Source organism: Ornithorhynchus anatinus, chromosome 11 (assembly GCF_004115215.2).
Source record: "Ornithorhynchus anatinus isolate Pmale09 chromosome 11, mOrnAna1.pri.v4, whole genome shotgun sequence".
Taxonomy (NCBI): Eukaryota; Metazoa; Chordata; class Mammalia; order Monotremata; family Ornithorhynchidae; genus Ornithorhynchus; species Ornithorhynchus anatinus.
This window is the reverse complement of record NC_041738.1, coordinates 35131513-35149552: the sequence shown is the minus strand read 5'-3', so window position 1 is coordinate 35149552 and position 18040 is coordinate 35131513. Positions and strand designations below refer to the sequence as shown.

The window sequence follows — 18040 nt, the reverse complement described above, 5'->3', positions numbered from 1 at the left end:
AGGAAGGAGCATTTGAGAGAGGCCCAGCCACGTTGTGTTGCAGCTGGCGAGAGGCTGTTCCCCGTCCCCTTTCCCCGTCCGCCACAATGCGCTAGTCAGGTGTCCGATGTTGCCAAGGGATGAGGCGGAAAGGACGGACACACACACACCGCCCCCCCAACCCTGTGAAACCCATTAACCTTTGGCAGTGGGCCTCCCCCTTGGATTGCCCCCTCCCAGACAATGCACTGGAGGTATACCCTTGAAAGAAGTCAATCAGGGTGTGCACAAACAAGACCTGAGCACTCCCGCGCGTGCGCATGCACACACACGCAGCCACACGATGTTCCATCAGGAAGCAAAGCCTGCCCGGCCGTCCCCCTCCCCAGCAACATCTGGTGCAACGGCAGGGCCGGTAGCAGGGCTCGCCGAGTCGACGTGGGAGATGGAGAAGGGGGCTCGGACATGCACGGAATTCGCAAGTGACAGAACGGCACCGCTTTCCCGCCCCCAGCCCGTCCACGGCTTGGAGGGGACCCAAAGAGGCGGTGATGACAGCTGCCACGCTACACATAGGTCTATTTACACATACATACACACACACATCCCCCCGAAAGCTGTCTCTCTCCTTCGGGGATCCAGCCTCTCTCCTCTCCCCAGCTTGTCGATTTCCATCTCTCGGGCCTGGGACCAAGGGGTCCACCTGCTCAACAGCAGCAGCATCTCCCTTCTTTAAGGGGGTCGTCCGGCTCTGGCCCCGGCTCGGGGGGCATCTTGAGCAAGTGGGGAGGAGGGGACGAGAGGGGGAGCGGGATCTGCGCCCCTCGATCCCCGCCGCGAGCTCACCCGGGCGGCATCGGGAAAGAGGGGGGCGCCGTTAGGAAATGGTCCTTCTCGCCCGGCTCTGCTCCTGCCCTCCCTCCGGCCCCCGTGGAACTCACCCCGTCCCAACACTCCGGCATCTCGCAGAGCCGGCACCGGTGGTATTCTCTTGGGAGGACCGGGAGGGGAACCGATGCCAACGACCTTAGTCACCGGCGGCCCCCGGCGGGAAGGCGGAAACGAGGACCGACGACCGGGTTGGGATGCTCAGCTCTGCAATGGGGGCCGCCTCTTCGCTTTGATTTATACACCGGCACCAGTCCTGGAATTAACCCCTCCCCCTTCTCTGCCTGCCACGGGGTTTTTTTTGCAGTCACTTGCTGAAATGGAGTCCAGGAGCTTGCCGATTGGTCGGTGGGAGAATTGTTCATGCTCCGATTGGCTCCGAGGATCTTTTTTCCCCATGTCTTCACTCCCCACCCCCCCAAAAAAATCATTACTGATGGTTTCCTCCTTCGTCCTCCTTCCCTCTTCAGCTACCAGGCACACATGGGTAGTCACACAAGCACAGGGATATTCACTTGTGCACCACACACTCACACACAAGGAAATATCCACAGAGCCAGTCCTGTGTACAGCGGACCCTCCCCCGATCCGCCGGGCAGCTCCTATGCACAATGTGGGAGGTCCCCAGCACCCCCCACTCATTGAAGCCAGGCACCTCTGGAGGTCTAAAGAGAGGCAGGCCCCACAGGCTGCTTCCCTCGTATCCCAAGGCCTCGGGGCCCTTCCTTTCCTCCAGTTGCACATCTATAAACACGGGAAACACAGACAAACTGACGGACTCACACAGGCATACACATTAGAGAAGCAGCGTGGCGTGGTGGATACAGCACAGGCCTGGGAATCAGTAGGTCAGGGATTCTAATCCTGGTTCTGCCACTTGCCTGCTGTGTGACCTTGGACGAGTGACTTCACTTCTCTGTGCCCCAGTTACCTCATTTGTAAAATGGGGATAGAGGCCGTGAGCCCCGCATGGGACAGGGGCCGGGTCCAACTCGATTTGCTCGTATCCACCCCAGCGCTTAGAACAGTGCCCGGAACAAAGTGAGCGTTTAACAGATACCGTCATTATTATAAGGACGGAGACTGGAGCAGAAGATCGGAGATCTACAGACACATTCAGAGGTCCAAAAAGTTGACCTCATGTAGATTGGGTGCACAAAGCCAAGAACTCCTCCTACTGCAAGTCATTCCTTTTGGTAAATCTGCTCTCCACAGCCCCCGCAGAGGGACAGGTACTGAATCTAATTCCCACCCGTGTATTCTCTCCCAGCCCTCAGTACACTGGGCATAAACAGTATTACTACTTAATTCCATCCATTGCGAGCTGCAGTCCTGCTTCACGCTGGTCATCTCCGGAGCAGAGTTTCCCTTCCAAGAGTCCACCTCTTTCCCTCCCCCGGGGACTGGAGCATTCGATAGGGAGCAGCAGCGAATTGGGGGCAGATTGAGAAGCCTAAAGGATAGAACTGGGTTCTAATCCCGCCTCCTCCACTTGCCCTCTGTGTGACCTTCACTTCTCCGTGCTTCAGTTAGCTCATCTGTAAAATGGGGTTTAATACTGTGAAACTGTGTCTAACCCCATTAGCTTGTATCTACCCCAGTGCTTAGTACAGTGCCTGCCACATAGAAAGCACTTAAAAAATACCATAAAAAGGGAGGTGGGAGGCAAGGAGATGCCTGACTGGGTGCTAGGGCTGGATCTATCTCCCTGTTTGCACCTGGGATGATGAGCAGGATAAAAGAAGCAGCGTGGCTCAGTGGAAAGAGCACGGGCTTTGGAGTCAGGGCTCATGAGTTCGAATCCCAGCTCTGCCACTTGTCGGCTGTGTGACTGTGGGCAAGTCACTTCACTTCTCGGTGCCTCAGTTACCTCATCTGTAAAATGGGGATTAAGACTGTGAGCCCCACGTGGGACAACCTGATTCCCCTGTGTCTACCCCAGCGCTTAGAACAGTGCTCGGCACATAGTAAGCGCTTAACAAATACCAACATTATTAAAAGAAAGCTGGGTGAGGGAGAGCCATGTGAGCTACCCCTGGAGAAAGCTCATCTCTAATCACAAGGCTCATTCATTCACTCATTCACTCATATTTATTGAGCACTTACTGTGTGCAAAGCAGTGTACTAAGCACTGGGAGAGTTCACTGTAACAACAGACACATTCCTGCCCACTCTGAGCTCACAGTCTAGAAGACGAGACAAACATTAATACAGATATATATTTATATATACACACACACATCTATATCTTGCCTAAACCAAGTAGGAAACTGGTAGCTTTACTTCCAGAACCCCCAATTTGCCAATTTGAATAAACTCCTGGCTGTCATTTCCATTTCTCCCTCATGCAGAAAATGCCACCCAAGCACTTAGTACAGTGTTCTGCACACAGTAAGCGCTCAACAAATATGATTGAAGGAATGAATGGGAGGAGAGGATAGGGGCAGGAGCAAGTGGCTGGGGCAGGATACTTTAGGGCCAGGGTTCCATCCAAGTAATAGCAGCCTCAACCTCTTGCCTTCAAAGAATTCCAGTCTGTCTTCTCTCTTTTCTGGGTCACCTGCCTTCCTCTGTCTCCTCACCCTCATCCTGAGGGAGTTTATAACCGCCCTTCCCCAACCTCAGACCCTGGGGAAGGAGGCCGAAGGGGGCAGGGGGAAAACAGGGGAGGGCCGGGCCCCTCCCTCAGGGAATCTTGAGAGCCTCTCTCTCACAACAGGGCTCCAGATGGGAGAACCTGCAGGCCCTTGCTCTCCCAGCTGCCTCTTGAGGATGTAAGTGGGTGAGGGAGCTGCCAAAGACCCCATCCTCTCTCTATGCTGGGAGGGCTACGCCCTCTTCTCCACCTGACTGCTGCAGCTTCTCTGGCTCAAGGATTTCTGCTGCCCTTGTTAAACTGAGCGCTCTCCCTCCCCCATCCCTGCCATGCAGAATCACTATCTCTCTCTCTCTCTCTCTCTCTCTCTCTCTCTCTCTCTCTCTCACACACACACACACACATACACACACAGGCAGAGAAAGTCCCATGTTCAGTGGACCCTCCCCCCGATCTGCCAGACGGCCCTGGGCAGCTCCTACGCAAAATGTGGGAGGACCAGCCCCTCCACTCATCGAAGCCTGGCACTTCTGGAGGTCTGGGAGGCAGGCCCTGCAGGCTGCTTCCCTGGTATCGCGAGCCCTCGGGGCCTTTCCTTGGTGCACTTCCCAATCCCTTCCTCCAGCCCTGTGACCTCTAATCCTATTTCACTGTGAGCTCTTCTCTGAGCCCAGGATTGATGACAAACAGTCCCGTTACCCTGACGATTTCAAACCCCAAGGAAACAGACCAGGGGCCCTGGAACAACACAACCTGATTATGCCCGGATCAGGTTTTGAAGGATGAAAGGCAGAACCCTCTCCTCCCCCTGCACCCTCATATGTCCGCCTGCCCTACAGTTTCTCCCATGTCTCTGACTCTTCCCCTCCTCCCACACCCCATGACACAGGAAATCAATCAAGCGAACCTGGAGCGGAATAAGGTGACCCATTTCTCGGGGTTCTCCTTCTCCTAGGCATCAAGTCTCAGCCCCATCTCCCCACTTCCCAGATGCTGCCATCTGCCTCCACGGTGAAACGGCATTCACCATCCCAAAGCTTGGGGGAGTGAGGTGGTGGGGGAGATCTATCCCTTTTGCCTTCTTCTCTGCTACTTCTGACTCTCAGTCCTGCTGGAGAAACTTTGGACAATTGGGATGAGGGATGGAGAGAGCAGAGGGAGGAGGGGCTAATGATGAAAGAAGCTCAGAAGCCGATCCTCTCCCCATCTCTTGTCCTTCTCCTGCTGGAGGTGACCTCTGATTGGGTCCTCACCCAGGAGCCTGGAGGGAGGTGGACAGGCAACTTGCAGATGCAGAACTACTAAGAGTGAGAGATGTACCAAAAAACAGAACCAAGAAGGGGTGCGGGGAGATCTGGGAGGGAAGAGAAGCAGTATGGCTCAGTGGATAGAGCACCGGCCTGGGAGTCAGAAGGATCTGCGTTCTAATCCTGGCTCCGCTACTTGTCTGCTGCAGGATCTTGGGTAAGTCATTCCCGTTCATTCATTTAATGGTATTTATTGAGCACTTACTGTGTGCAGAGCAGGGTACTAAGCCTTTGGGAAAGTATAATACAACAATAAACAGTGATGTTTCCTGCCCAAAACGAACTTACAGTCTAGAGAAAGGCAAACAGACAGCAATACAAATCAATAAAATTACAGATACGTATATAGTCACTTCTTTGGGCCTCAGTTATTGCATCTGTAAAATGGGGATTGAGACCTTGAGCTCTAGGTGGGAGAGGGCCTGAATCCAAACAGATTAATCTGTATCTATCCCAACCCTTGGTATGTTGCCTGGTACACAGTAAGTGCCTAACAATACCATTAAAACAAGGGTTACTGAGAGAGGGAATGGCGTTGATGAGCTGGCATGCTGTCCTTAAAAAGGGGGAGGGTCTCTGGGGGTGCTGGGCATGAGGGATGTGTTCCATTCATGCCCCGGGTGTCCTGGGCGCCCTGAGTCTTGGCACACTGAAGGAGGGCCCACATTGCCACGAGCTAGAGGAAGCCCGCTGCCCGTCACCTCATCTTGCCCGCAGGTTCAGGGCTGCAGTGAGGCCTGCAGTGAGAAGAGAACGAGTGGCCAGTGTGGCCAGATAGGGAGCTCTCCCCCTACCTTGTAAGCATGAGAGCTGGGGGCGAGGGAAGGAGGTGTTTAGTTTAAGAATTCATGGCACCTAATGATGGTACTTGTTAAGCGCTTACTATGTGCCAGGCGTCGTTCTAGGTGCTGGGGTAGATACAACTTAATCAGCTTGGACACAGTCCCTGCCCCACATGGCCCAAGAACCTCAGGGGCTTTTACAGTCTAAGTAGGAGGAGGGAGTCTAAGTAGGAGGGAGGAAGATAGAATCCCCATTTTTCAGATGGGGTCACTGAGGCACAGAACGTGGCTCGGTGGAAAGAGCCCGGGCTTGGAAGTCAGAGGTCATGGGTTCGAATCCCGGCTCTGCCACTTGTCAGCTGTGTGACTGTGGGCAAGTCACTTCACTTCTCTGTGCCTCAGTTACCTCATCTGTAAAATGGGGATTAAGACTGTGAGCCTCACGTGGGACAACCTGATTACCCTGTGTCTATCCCAGCGCTTAGAACAGTGCTCTGCACAAAGAAAGCGCTTAACGAATACCAACATTATTATTCTTATTAAATGACTTGCCATGGTCACACAGCAGACACAACTGAGCCGGGATTAGACCCCAGGTCATCTCACTCCTAGGCCTGTGCTCTTTCCACTAAGCCACGCTGCTTCTCCGATTATCCCCAGAACAGGTTTTGAAAGACGAAAGTCAAAGCACTTTCCTCCCCCTGCACCCTCTCATGTCCGCCTGCCCTACAGCTTCTTGTGGACTTGGGGTCATTTCTCTAGCTTGACAGTTCCTTGAGGACTGGAATCACGTCTACCAACTTTATTGTAGTCTTTCAAATGCTTAGTAGTGTTCTGTACACAGCAAGCACTCATTACGTAGCACTGACTGATTTGTAATACGTCATCTTCGTAACTTCCCCAAGGGCCTAGTCCAGTACTCTGCGTGTAGTAGTTGATCAGTAAACACCACTGATGATGAATACTGAAAACGACAAGAATCATAAGAATACTACTTATTAAGTGCTTACTCGGTGCTCAGAGCTTGAGGTAGGTAATCGGATTGGACACAGTCTCCGTCCCATCTGGGCTTCACAGTCTAAGAGCGAGGGAGATCGGGGATATTATTCCCATCTACGGATGATGAAACGGAGGCTTTGAGCCTAAGGTCACAGGCAGTCTAGTGGCAGAGCTGAGTCCCAGTCCCAGGCTCTTTCCAATATGCGCTCAATCCCAACTTTTCCTACACTGAGCACGGGAGTTAGCAGGAATGAAGATGGCTCCCCAAAAATCTCAGGGGCTTTTACTGTATACATTAAAGTTTTGATAAAGCAGAAAGGCCAGGCTTTCAGTATTCATCATCAGTGGTATTTACTGATCAACTAGTAAATGCAGAGTACTAGACTAGGCCCTTGGGGAAGTTACGAAGATGATATATTACATATCAGTCAGTCAGTGCTATGTAATGAGGGCTTGCTGTGGGCAGAACACCACTAAGCATTTGAAAGGCTACAATAAAGTGGGTAGATGTGATTCCAGTCCTCAAGGAGCTGTCAAAAAAGACAAGCCCAGCTCTTTTTGGAAGTTGGCCTAGTCTGGGATCAACCGCAGCCAGTGGGGTGTTGGTCTGCCCCACACTGACTCCCCAAAACCAGAAGAATGAGCTGCCTCCTCCAGTTTGGTGCCAAACATTTCTGGGTCATCCCCATTTTGATTCTCCAACAGAAACAGATGGCCCAACCTGGCCTGAGGAATTCAAGCTGCACGTCCAAGAAAATCTGAAGACTGGGGTAGCCACCAATGACCTTTGAGAAAGCATTCATTCATTCAATCAGCTGTATTTATTGAGCACCTACGGTGTGCAACGCACTGTACGAAGCACGTGGGAGAGTACAGTACAACAACAGACACAGTCCCTGTCCATAACGAACCCACAGGCAATGAGACCCACATGTCGGCAACGTGCATTACGCTAGGCACGAAGCACGACATGATGATGTGACATGAACCATTTAGCAGAAGTACTCTGTGTGAGGCCAATCTTGGAGCAGTTGTTTGGAGGAGCCCCTGACATCCCCACTGAATCCAGAATTTTGGCATTCCCTCCTAGGTCCAGTTGGATTTGGGCGGGGGGGTCACATTTGAGACATACAGCCTGGCAGCAGGAACCAGTGGGCTCAGAATTAAAATACCGGCCACGAAAGCATCCGGTACCATATCCGTACTGGCAAAGACCAGCTGACAACTGAGCTGTCCTGGTGTAAAACTGGACAACCGGGCTGCCTACCAAAGATACCCGGGAAAATCTGCGACCTTGGGCATTTTTACACTGCCTGCGCCTTAAAGCTTCTTTCTTTTCTCCCACCTTCTTCAGGCCTCTTCCCCTGCTGATCTTTATCTCTGTTCCCCCCGAACATGCCTCTATCTCATCCTCCTTTTGGCCCTCTGCTTCCCTCTCCCCCAATTTCTCATGGCCCAGTGGAAAGAGTTAAGGCCCTTGGAGTCAGAGGTTCTAATCCCAGTTCCTCCACTTGCCTGTGGCAGACCTTGAGCGAATCACTTAACTTCTCATTGCCTCAGTCTTCTCAAGTGCAAAATGGGGATGAAATATCTGCTCGACCTCCTACTTGGATGCTGAGCCCATTGTGAGACGAGAATTATGTCTGACCTGATCATCTTCTACCTACCTCGCTGCTTAGCACATAGAAAGCGTTTAACAAATACCACGGGTTTCATTATTATTAGTCTCGCTTGACTGCCAATAAAATGAAAATGTCCCCCAAATTAACACCTGCAAATCTTTGTTTGCTGCAGGTCTGGGAGCGTATCCTCCTTCCCCATTCCTTGGGATTGAGGAAGGGTCCAGAGGACCAGGGATGCCTTGAGTCAGCTCGACTTCCCCGGCCCGCCCCTCCGGAGGAAACGAATGGGAGGGCATATACAGTGCTGCGTGACCTTGGGTAAGTCACCACTTCTCTGTCCCTCAGTTTCCTCATCTGTAAAAGGGGGATTGAGAATGTGAGCCCCGCAAGGGATAGGGGCTGTGTCCAACTCAGTTTGCTTGTATCCACCCCAGTGCTTAGTACAGTGCTGGCACATAGTAAAAGCTTAACAATTACCTTAATTATTAGCAGTCCCCCGGGTCATGGCCCTGGGGCCTCCCAGCACAAAGCACTCAGTTAACCTGGCCTGGTGAGGGTTGGTTCTCAAGCGCAAGGGGCAGAATTCTCCTCCTCAGGAAGCTTTCTACATTAAAAGAGTTGTTTATGGGAAATGGTACATAGTTCCTCACCAAAGCACAGTGTTGGAGGAAGGGGCTTCTCCTTGGCTTATTGCTCTCCAATGGCATATAAGCCCAGGGAACAAGGTCCACAGTAAAATCTGGCCAGAGCCTCCCTCTCGACCCATTTTCCGCCCACTACGAATGGCGGTCGTGACGGCCGCAGATTCATCCAATCGTATTTATTGAGCGCTTACTGTGTTGCAGACCACTGTACTAAGCGCTTGGGAAAGTACAATAAAGCAATAAAAAGTGACAATCCCTGCCCCAAAAGAGCTCACAGTCTAGAGGAGTAGATGCTATGCTTCTTCTATGCAAACCCATAGGATTCTAACATTCAGGGCCTCTTCACCGGGATGTCCCTCACAACTCAGCCTCAACATGCCCAATTCAGACTCCTCATCTTCCCTCCCAAATCCTTCCTCCCACATCAACAATTGTTGACAACACCATGCTCCCCCTTGTCCAGAACCTTGTGAGCTAGTTGTGTGCAGGGATTGTCACTTTTTTATTGCTGTATTGTACTTTCCCAAGTGCTTAGCACAGTGATTCCTCTCATTTGTACTTTATTTTAGTACTAGATTGCTAACTCCTACAGAACAAGGATCAGGTCAACTAACTCTATTGTAGTAGCTCAAGCGCTTAGAAGAGTGCTCTGCAAAGAGAAGGTGCTCAATAAATGCTACTTTTTAAAAAAGGTATTGTTAGGCACTTTTTATGTGCTAGGCACTGTACTAAGCGCTGGGGGAGACAGGTACAAGATAATCAGGATGGACACAGTCCATGTCCCACACGAGGCTCACAGTCTTATTCCCCATTTTAGAAGTAACTGAGGCTCAGATAAATGAAATGACTTGCCCAGTATCACCCAGCAGACAAGTGGAACCAGGATTAGCACCTAGGTCCTCTGACTCCCAGGCCCTTGCTCCTTCCACGAGGCGATCCTGCCTCTCAGACTGATCGTTTGTCAGGGCAGCTTGGGGAAGGAAGAGCAAAAGCCCATTTTGAATATTTCCCCAGAAACTCAGCAACTTCATCTAGCTTTGGGAGTGTCCTGCTCCGGAGATGCTTCAATAAATGGCATCACCTCTCTCTGGGGGATGGTTTGTTGGCTGCGGAATAGATAAGGTGTGACCACTGAGACTCCTTTCGGTTTTTAGATTCCGTACATCAATAGTGTTTAGAGCCTGGGCTTCGGAGTCAGAGGTCATGAGTTCGACTCCCGGCTCTGCCACTTGTCAGCTGTGTGACTGCGGGCGAGTCACTTCACTTCTCTGTGCCTCAATTACCTCATCTGTAAAATGGGGATTAACTGGGAGCCTCACGTGGGACGACCTGATTACCCTGTATCTCCCCCAGCGCTTAGAACAGTGCTCTGCACATAGTAAGTGCTTAACAAATACCAATATTATTATTATTAAGCACCTTCTATGGGCTCCCAAGACTAATGCCATCCCTAAGAAAAACCCCAATGCACGATTGATGGATTTTGCCTAGTCCTTTTGGGGTAGCTATAGTTTTTGTTTGGTACTATGTGCCAAGCGCTGGGGTAGATACGAGATCATCCATCAGGTCCCATAAGGGTCTCACAGTGTAAGTAGGAGGAAGAACAGGTAACGAATCCCCATTTTGCCAATAAGGGAACTGAGGCATAGAGAAGTGAAGAGACTCATCCCAGGTCACACAGCAGGCAAGTGGTAGAGCCGGGATTAGAACCCAGGTCCACTGACTCCCAGGCCCATGCTCTTTCCACTAGGCCAGCGTGTTCTGGCTCCCCGACGACCGGATGGCCCGGAGTGATCAGACGCTCCCTGGCTTGGCGGCTTCCAGTCCGAGGAATGCAGAGTCCTTGGCGGAGGTGAGCCTGCCCTTCAGGAATGGGGTAGATGGAAGAGGGAAGGGCTTTGGCTGATCACATGTCTACGAACTGCTGGGCCCCCTGACCCCTTATTAAGGGCAGAGTGAGTCAAAAACTGCTGACTTTTCCTCAGGGATAGCCATATGCTCAAGTAGGCAGAAGAGCGGCTGAGGAGGCAGGGCATTTGGGCTCTCTTCTGGCTCGGCCGGTGCCTCGCCGGGTCAACAAGGGGAGGCTGTTGCTCTCCTCTCTGCCTCGCTTTCTCGTCTTTGGACCAGTGGAGGCAGGGGGAGAAAAGAAGGAGACCGAGGGCGAGAATGAGGGACTGTGGTAAGATGCTTTGAAATCAGAAAGTGCCGGGGAGAATAAAGAGAGTGTGCCATTTATAATCCCCGGCAGAAGAGAGAAAAACAAGCAATTAGCGGGTGTCTCACCCACCTTATTGGCACTGGGCAGAGATGAAAGAACCATCGGGAGGAGAGTAGGTGGGATTCCTGGGCCAAGAAATATTTTTCCGGTTGCACTGCTCCTGATGATTGGCGGCCCTCCTGAAAACCTTTGGGTGGTCCCCAAAGTCAGAATGCCACCCTCCTGAAGTTGTTAACACCCATCCCAGTGATTCTCCTTTTGATTCAAACTCGACAGGCTTAATACCTCCATCCTCAGTCGCACAAGGGCTGGGGCCAGAGGACTGGATGACAGAGAGAGAAGCAGCATGGTCTAGTGGTTAGAGCACGGACTTGGAAGTCAGAAGGACCTGAGTTCTAATCCCGGCTCCACCGTTTATCTGCTGGGTGACCCTGGGTAAGTCACTTCACTTCTCTGAGCCTCAGTTACCTCATCTGTAAAATGGGGACTAAGACTATGAGTCCCATGTGGGACAGGGACTGTGTCTGACCTGATTAGCTTGTATCTATCCCAGTGCTTAGCACGGTGCCTGGCACATAGTGAGTGCTTAACAAATACCGTGAGAGAGAGAGAGCAGACCAAAAGGCAGGGGAAGAAAATCAATTATTGGTATCTAGTGAGTGTTGACCCGGTGCAGAACACTGTACTAAGCACTAAGTACCAAGAAAAGAAGAGCAAGAGATGGGAAGAGACTCCAGGCCAGGGGGTGGAAGGACAGCACCACGTCTCAGAGTTTGGCGCAGCCACGCCAAGTCTGGAAATCTTTGACAATGACTTTTCTTTTCTACTATCTCTTTGATTCAGATTTTCGATGCCATCACCCCATGCCAACACGGTCAGAAAGGGGACCAGAGGGAGGCTGGCCACCTCTTCCCAAATTTCCCACTCTAGCTGCAAATCTTTTTCCCGCCCCTCTATCTGTCCATGTTGAAGTGGTTTCTGAGGGATTTCTAGAACACCACACCTAGGAGGAATAATACGACTGAAAAGTGCTTGGCTGGCAGACAGAGCTGCTGTTCATCAAAATGCTTGATAATGTACGTTAATAGTCATAACATCTAGGCCAACCGAGGCTCGGAGCCAGTTTTTCCCAGATGCTTAAACCCTGTAATTGGTCCTCTAAGTGATGAAGTCGGCAGCGTTTGAACCGTCTGCCCTTCGTGAAGCCCCGAGCCCCTAGGTGGGAATTGTCCGCATCGGCTCACATCTCCCCGCCTGCACGGATCACCAGATCTGCCTCGTCCTTGCACCCGGTGGGGCTGGGCAGGGGCTCAATCCACGCTTGGAGATGGCTACGTGAACTTTGGCTCTCTCGATAGTTTTCGGTTAATCCATCAGTGGTATTTGTTCAGTGCTTACTACATGCAGAGCACTGTACTAAGCGCTTGGGAGAGTATACTACAACAGAATTAGTGGATACATTTCCTACCCACTGCCTAGAGGGGATGCCCCAGGCTCTATTTACATTTCAACTTTGGAGGCCCAGGAAGACACAGAGAAGCAGTGTGGCCCAGTGGAAAGAGCACAGGCCTGGGGGACAGAGGACGTGTGTTCTAAGCCCAGCTCCGCCACCTGCCCTGCTGCGTGACCTTGGGCAAGTCACTTCACAGCTCTGGGCCTCAGTCACCTTATCTGTAAAATGGGGATTAAGACGGTGAGCCCCACGTAGGACATGGATGGTATCCAACCTGATTAGCTTTTATTACCCTAGTGCTTAGTACAGTGGCTGGTACATAGTAAGCACTTAGCAAATACCATTTAAAAAAGTGGTACCAGGACTTGAGATTGGGCTGAGAACTTGAATGGCAGAGTCAAAATATTCAACATGACAGACTCTCTCATCCTTCCAGTCCCCCTAGGGGATATACATTTTCATCTAGGTCCCCTAAACATTCTACTCAACACAGAATCCTTTATCTAAATACAAGTGTCTCCATTTGGTCTGCAACAGAAGTTTAGGTTTTTCACTCTGGTCCATCAATCATATTTATTTACTCATTCATTCAATCGTATTTACAGAGTGCTTACTGTGAGCAGAGCACTGTACTAAGCATCTGGGAGAGTACAACACAACAATAAAACAGACACATTCCCTGACCAAAACGAGCTTACAGTCTAGAGAGGGAGGCATATAAGTAACTAAAATGTACATAAGTGATGTGAGACGGACATAAGTACTCTGGGACTGTCAGGAAGTGGTGAATAGCGGGAGCAAGTCAGGGTGATGCGGAAGGGAGTGGGAAAAGAGGAAACGAGGGCTGAGTTAGGGAAGGTCTCTTGGAGAAAATGTGTCTTCAATAAGGCTCTGAAGGTGGGGAGAGTAATTGTCAAAAAAAGAAAAGGGAGGGCATTCCAGGCCAGAGATATGATGTAGACAGGAGGTCAACGGTGAGATAGATGAGAGTGAGGTACAGTGAGAGGGTTAGTTTTAGAGGAGCAAAGTGTGTGGACTGGGTTTTAGTAGTGAGGTGAGGTGGGAGGGGGTAAGGTGATTGAGTACTTTAAAGCTGATGGTAAGGAATTTCTGTTTGATGAGGAGGTGGATGGGTCCATATGGGGGAAAATAATCCCCAAATAGATCCAACTCGCTTGTAAATTGATTTTCAACCCCTCTGCGACAATCTTCTGGTTGCTGTTATTTCTTTCAAGTGTTAATGACTAGTTCCCTTTGGCAGATTAGACAAATATCATGTTTACACCTCAATAAACAGTTCTTTTTGCCAGGAAGAACAGCGAAACTGGACGAGTGTCTTGCGGGACCCAGGAACAAATAGGCTTAGAGGGAAAATGTCTGAGATAGGAGAAATGAGTAGCTTCTGTCCAGGCATAGGGAGAAAGGAAGTGAGAGGAACACCAATTTGAAAAACAAAAATTTTTTCAGAGTTAAATAGCATCGAATTAAGAAGGGGAGTTGTTGCTGTGGCAACTGCTGCCATGGAAACAGCAGCTATTCCTGAAATCAGCTTGGAATTCATTGGAGGAAAATGCTGATTCAGATGACAACGCCATTTCTCTGCCTGTCTTGGAGCTCCCCCATCACCCCACAACAATCAACACCATCCTCCTCAGCCTCCTTCCTCTACTCATCTCTCATTTGTGAGAGAATAATGGCTTAGCAAACCAACCAACTCCCCAGGTCCCCATCCTAGCAAGGCTCTTAGAACAGCTGTGCCTTCCCCTCCCTGCTTTAATTAGCTCAATGGATGGCCAGCTCGCAGGGTAAAAACCACTAGTCTAGCTAAGGGGCCTAAAGATAGATCCTCCTCAGTGGGATGGGAGTGAGGGGCTGTTTCCCATTTCCTTTTTACCCCTGTATCCCCCTTGAATGAGTCTATCTTTAAGGCCCTGGGCCTGGAAATCAGCAGTGGGACAGACGCTAAGAAAGGTTCCACCGAGAGTCTTACCTTCCAGTCGGTGTCCACAGCTGAGAGGAAGGTGTCAGAGTTCTCCTGGAGGGAAATCAAGCAAACAGAGAAACGTTCAGAGACCAGCCTGGACAGGGTACAGGGCCTTTGTCTCAGGATGGAGGTTTGCTACATCCTTTTATCAGGTCTTCGGTGGGGGAGGCCTTCCTTAGGAACGTGGTTCCCAGTGAGGTTTTCCTTGATTAGTTATTCCTGGTCACGTCTTGCCCCGAGTCCGTTACGATGACAGATCACAAGAAGTAGCATGGCCCGGTGGAAAGAAACTTGGCCTGGGAGTCAGAGGACCCGAGTTCTGATTCCAGCTCTATCACATATCTGCTGTGTGCCCTTGGGCACTTAACTTCTCTGTGCCTCAGTTACCTCATCTATAAAATGGGGATTCAATCCTTCTCCCTTTTTCTTAGGTTGTGAACTTGACATGGGACATGGACCATGTCGAACCTGATTAATTCGTATTTACCCTAGTGCTTAGAACAGTGCTTGGCACACAGTAAGTGCTTAACAGGTACCATAATGATTATTTATTTATCACCTCCTTCCTCTTCCTAACAGTCCTTGGTGGTTGCTCTGGGACAGGGGATCTGGCCTGGAGCAGATAGTAATAGGAGTAATAGTATTTACTAGGTGCTTAATAGTGTGTGCAGACCACTGTACTAAGTGTTGGGAAAGAGTAAACAGGTGGGATTTAGACACAGAGCCTCATATCTTTAATTTATTTAATGATTAATTTTTTTATCTTCATGTGTGTCTCCCCCTCTAGGCTCTAAGTTCATTATGGGCAGGGAATGAGGCTGTTTATTACTTTGTATACAGTAAGTGCTCAACAAATACGATTGAATGACTGAATTCCTTGAGGGGCTCACAATCTATGAACATAAGTGAGGGAAAGGGGAGTGGACACAGGTTCATCACAGACAATGAAGCAAAAAAACATTGAAACAGTTTAAAAAGACAAGGACTAACATACAATCTATAGAAATCATAAAGTCAGCAGGGAGTTGTGGCTAGAGGAGCAGAATTTCACGCTCCTCATGGCTCAGAGGTCAAAGCACACCCTTAACCACAGAAGCCACCCCCGCAGCCTCCAGTGGTGCGCTACAGTGCTTAGGTGCCAGGGACTGTACTAAGCACTGATACAAGATGATCAGGTTGGAGACGGTCCCTGTCTCGCGGGGGCTCGTGGACTAAATCGGAGGGAGGAGGATTTAATCCCCATTTTACAGAGGAGGAACGGAGGCACGGAAAAGTGACGTGAGTTGTCCTAGGTGACACAGCAGACAAGAGGCAGAGTCAGGATTAGAACTCAGGTCCTCTGACCCCCAGGCCCATGTTCTTTCCTCTAGGCCAGGGTGTTTTCCAGCACGTCGGGGTTCGCTGAGCGGGCTCTGGGCCTCACCGTCAAGCCTGTCGTCATAACTTTGACTTGTCTGGAGGGAGAATCCCGACATCGTCAAGCCCCAGTCGGGTGACCAGCTCTGAGTGCACACAGATGACCGTGTCTGCAGCTAAATACTCAGGGATGCAGTCTTACGTTCGGGTCTGAGCTTTCGATTTTGCGAGCGCCAGCTGCAGGAGGACCTGCAGGGGCGGCTGAAGGGGAGACGGAGTCTGCTCATTCTGGGAAAAACCCAGGGCTGAGGTTGAGTTTAGCCCTTCAACAGTTCAGGAGGACCAGCTTCAATCCGTGCGGGCTCTTGCCAGTGGAGAGCACCCTCTCCTGACTTTGCATCCGTAAGGCGGTGCCAAGCTTCCAGGACAATATAGCCTCAGTGGCAAAAGGGTCCAAGTGGTTCAGCTGGTCCTGGTACCCATCCTTGGCACTTAGGGATACCTATTATTAATATTAATAATAATAATCTTAGTATTTAAGTGCTTACAGTGCACCAGGCACTGTTCTAAGCACTGGAGTACATAAAAGGTAACTGAGTTGGATACAGTCCCCATCCCGCATAGGGCTCGCAGTTTTAAACTGAGGCACGGAGAAGTTAAGTGACTTGCCCAAGCTCACCCAGCAGGCAAACGGCAGAGCTGGGATTATCCGACTGTACATTCAACTACTCGTTTTTCGTATTTCAATAAATGCTTTTAAATCGGTCTCACTCAGATGTTAGTCTCCCTGCGGGCAGGGAATGGCATGGCTTGTTTTGTACTTGCCAAGCACTCAGTGGTCAATGAAAACTATACTAGTGCTCCTTGTGGGCAGGGAACGTGGCTACCAACTCTACTGTATCGTACTCTCCCAAGCGCTCTGCAAACAGTAAGAGCTTAATAAATTCCACTGACTGATTGATCGATTACTATTACTAATGGCAGGAGATGTTATATTATTCTCTCCCAAGATCCTAGTACAGTGCTCTGCACATAGTAAGTGCTCAATAAATACGATTGATTGATTGACCGCTGGACCTAGCTCTGCAATGGAGTGAGAGAGAGCCTTTCATCATTCTCTCACCAGCCTCTTTCCCAGGGGAAGTCCCACTGCCCCGTCCTCTCCCCCGACTCCTCCCCCACCTTCCATATCCAAAAGGAGATCAAAGGAGCACTTGGCCTAAGTCCACGCAAGCAAACTCTCTGGCTGAAGCAGCTTCGTCTTAAGCACGACCTGTAAACACCCTTTTATGTGCTCCGCTGGGGAAGACAAGCCATGGACAATGTGGAGAGCAGTGTTATGCCTTGAGAGAGCAGCCTGGTGTAGTGGGTAGAGCAGGGGACTGGAATTCAGAAGGTAATGAGTTCTAATACTCAGCTCCACCACTTGTCTGCTGTGTGACCTTGGGCAAGTCACTTTACTTCTCTGTGCCTCAAGTACTTCATCTGTAAAATGGAGGCTGAGACTGAGAGCCCCATGTGGGAAAGGGACTATATCCAACTCGATTTGTTTCTATCCATCCCAACGCTTAGTACAGTGCCTGGTACATAGTAAGCATTTAACAAATATTATTATTAGTCATATATGAGTCATATATAGTCATTATTATATTGTAGTCATTATTATAGTCATATTACACCATGATAATAATACCATGATTAGTCATATATATTAGTCATATATTAGTCATATATAGTCATTATTATATTGTAGTCATTATTATAGTCATATTATACCATGATATTATTATATAGTCATTATTAAAGAGAATGCCTCTGTCACTAAGGGAGGAGACGTAACAGAGGGAGGAACAAAGTGACATATACAACAGAGATGTAAGGAAAGACAAATGGAGGGATGCGTTGTTTTTCTATCCTGACTCTCTGGATTTTAAAGGGAGTGGAATTTAACTTAAATGCAGGTCATTTTTTTGGTTTCATCATTTTGAAACAATATGGAAATATTGAGCAGGTCAAGGATAAAGATAATTTATTCAGAAGTAAATAGCACCACCCCCACATTTGATACCAGGGCTCACCAAAATCTCCTACAGAGGAAAGGTTTCCAGGGGCCCAAAGCCTTTCCACCCCAACACCTCAACAGTGATCAAAGTTTTCACTGTGCAAACTGAAATCATCCAGTCAGTGGAATGATAGATGTTTAACCAGT

The 18040-nt window shown here is 49.8% G+C and overlaps 1 protein-coding gene across 5 annotated transcripts in view; it reads right to left on the bottom strand.

Moving 5' to 3' along the window:
• Nucleotides 1-18040, bottom strand: part of NDRG4 (NDRG family member 4) — an 81715-nt gene that overhangs the window by 28403 nt on the left and 35272 nt on the right. For 4 of the 5 annotated variants that reach the window (XM_029075575.2, XM_029075574.2, XM_029075576.2 and 1 more), the window contains one exon: nucleotides 14482-14526. In XM_029075575.2, the coding sequence (XP_028931408.1) occupies nucleotides 14482-14526 (45 nt within the window). Of the gene's footprint in view, nucleotides 1-920; nucleotides 1124-14481; nucleotides 14527-18040 lie in introns of those variants that run through there. The other variant, XM_007671983.4, reaches the window with a different exon arrangement.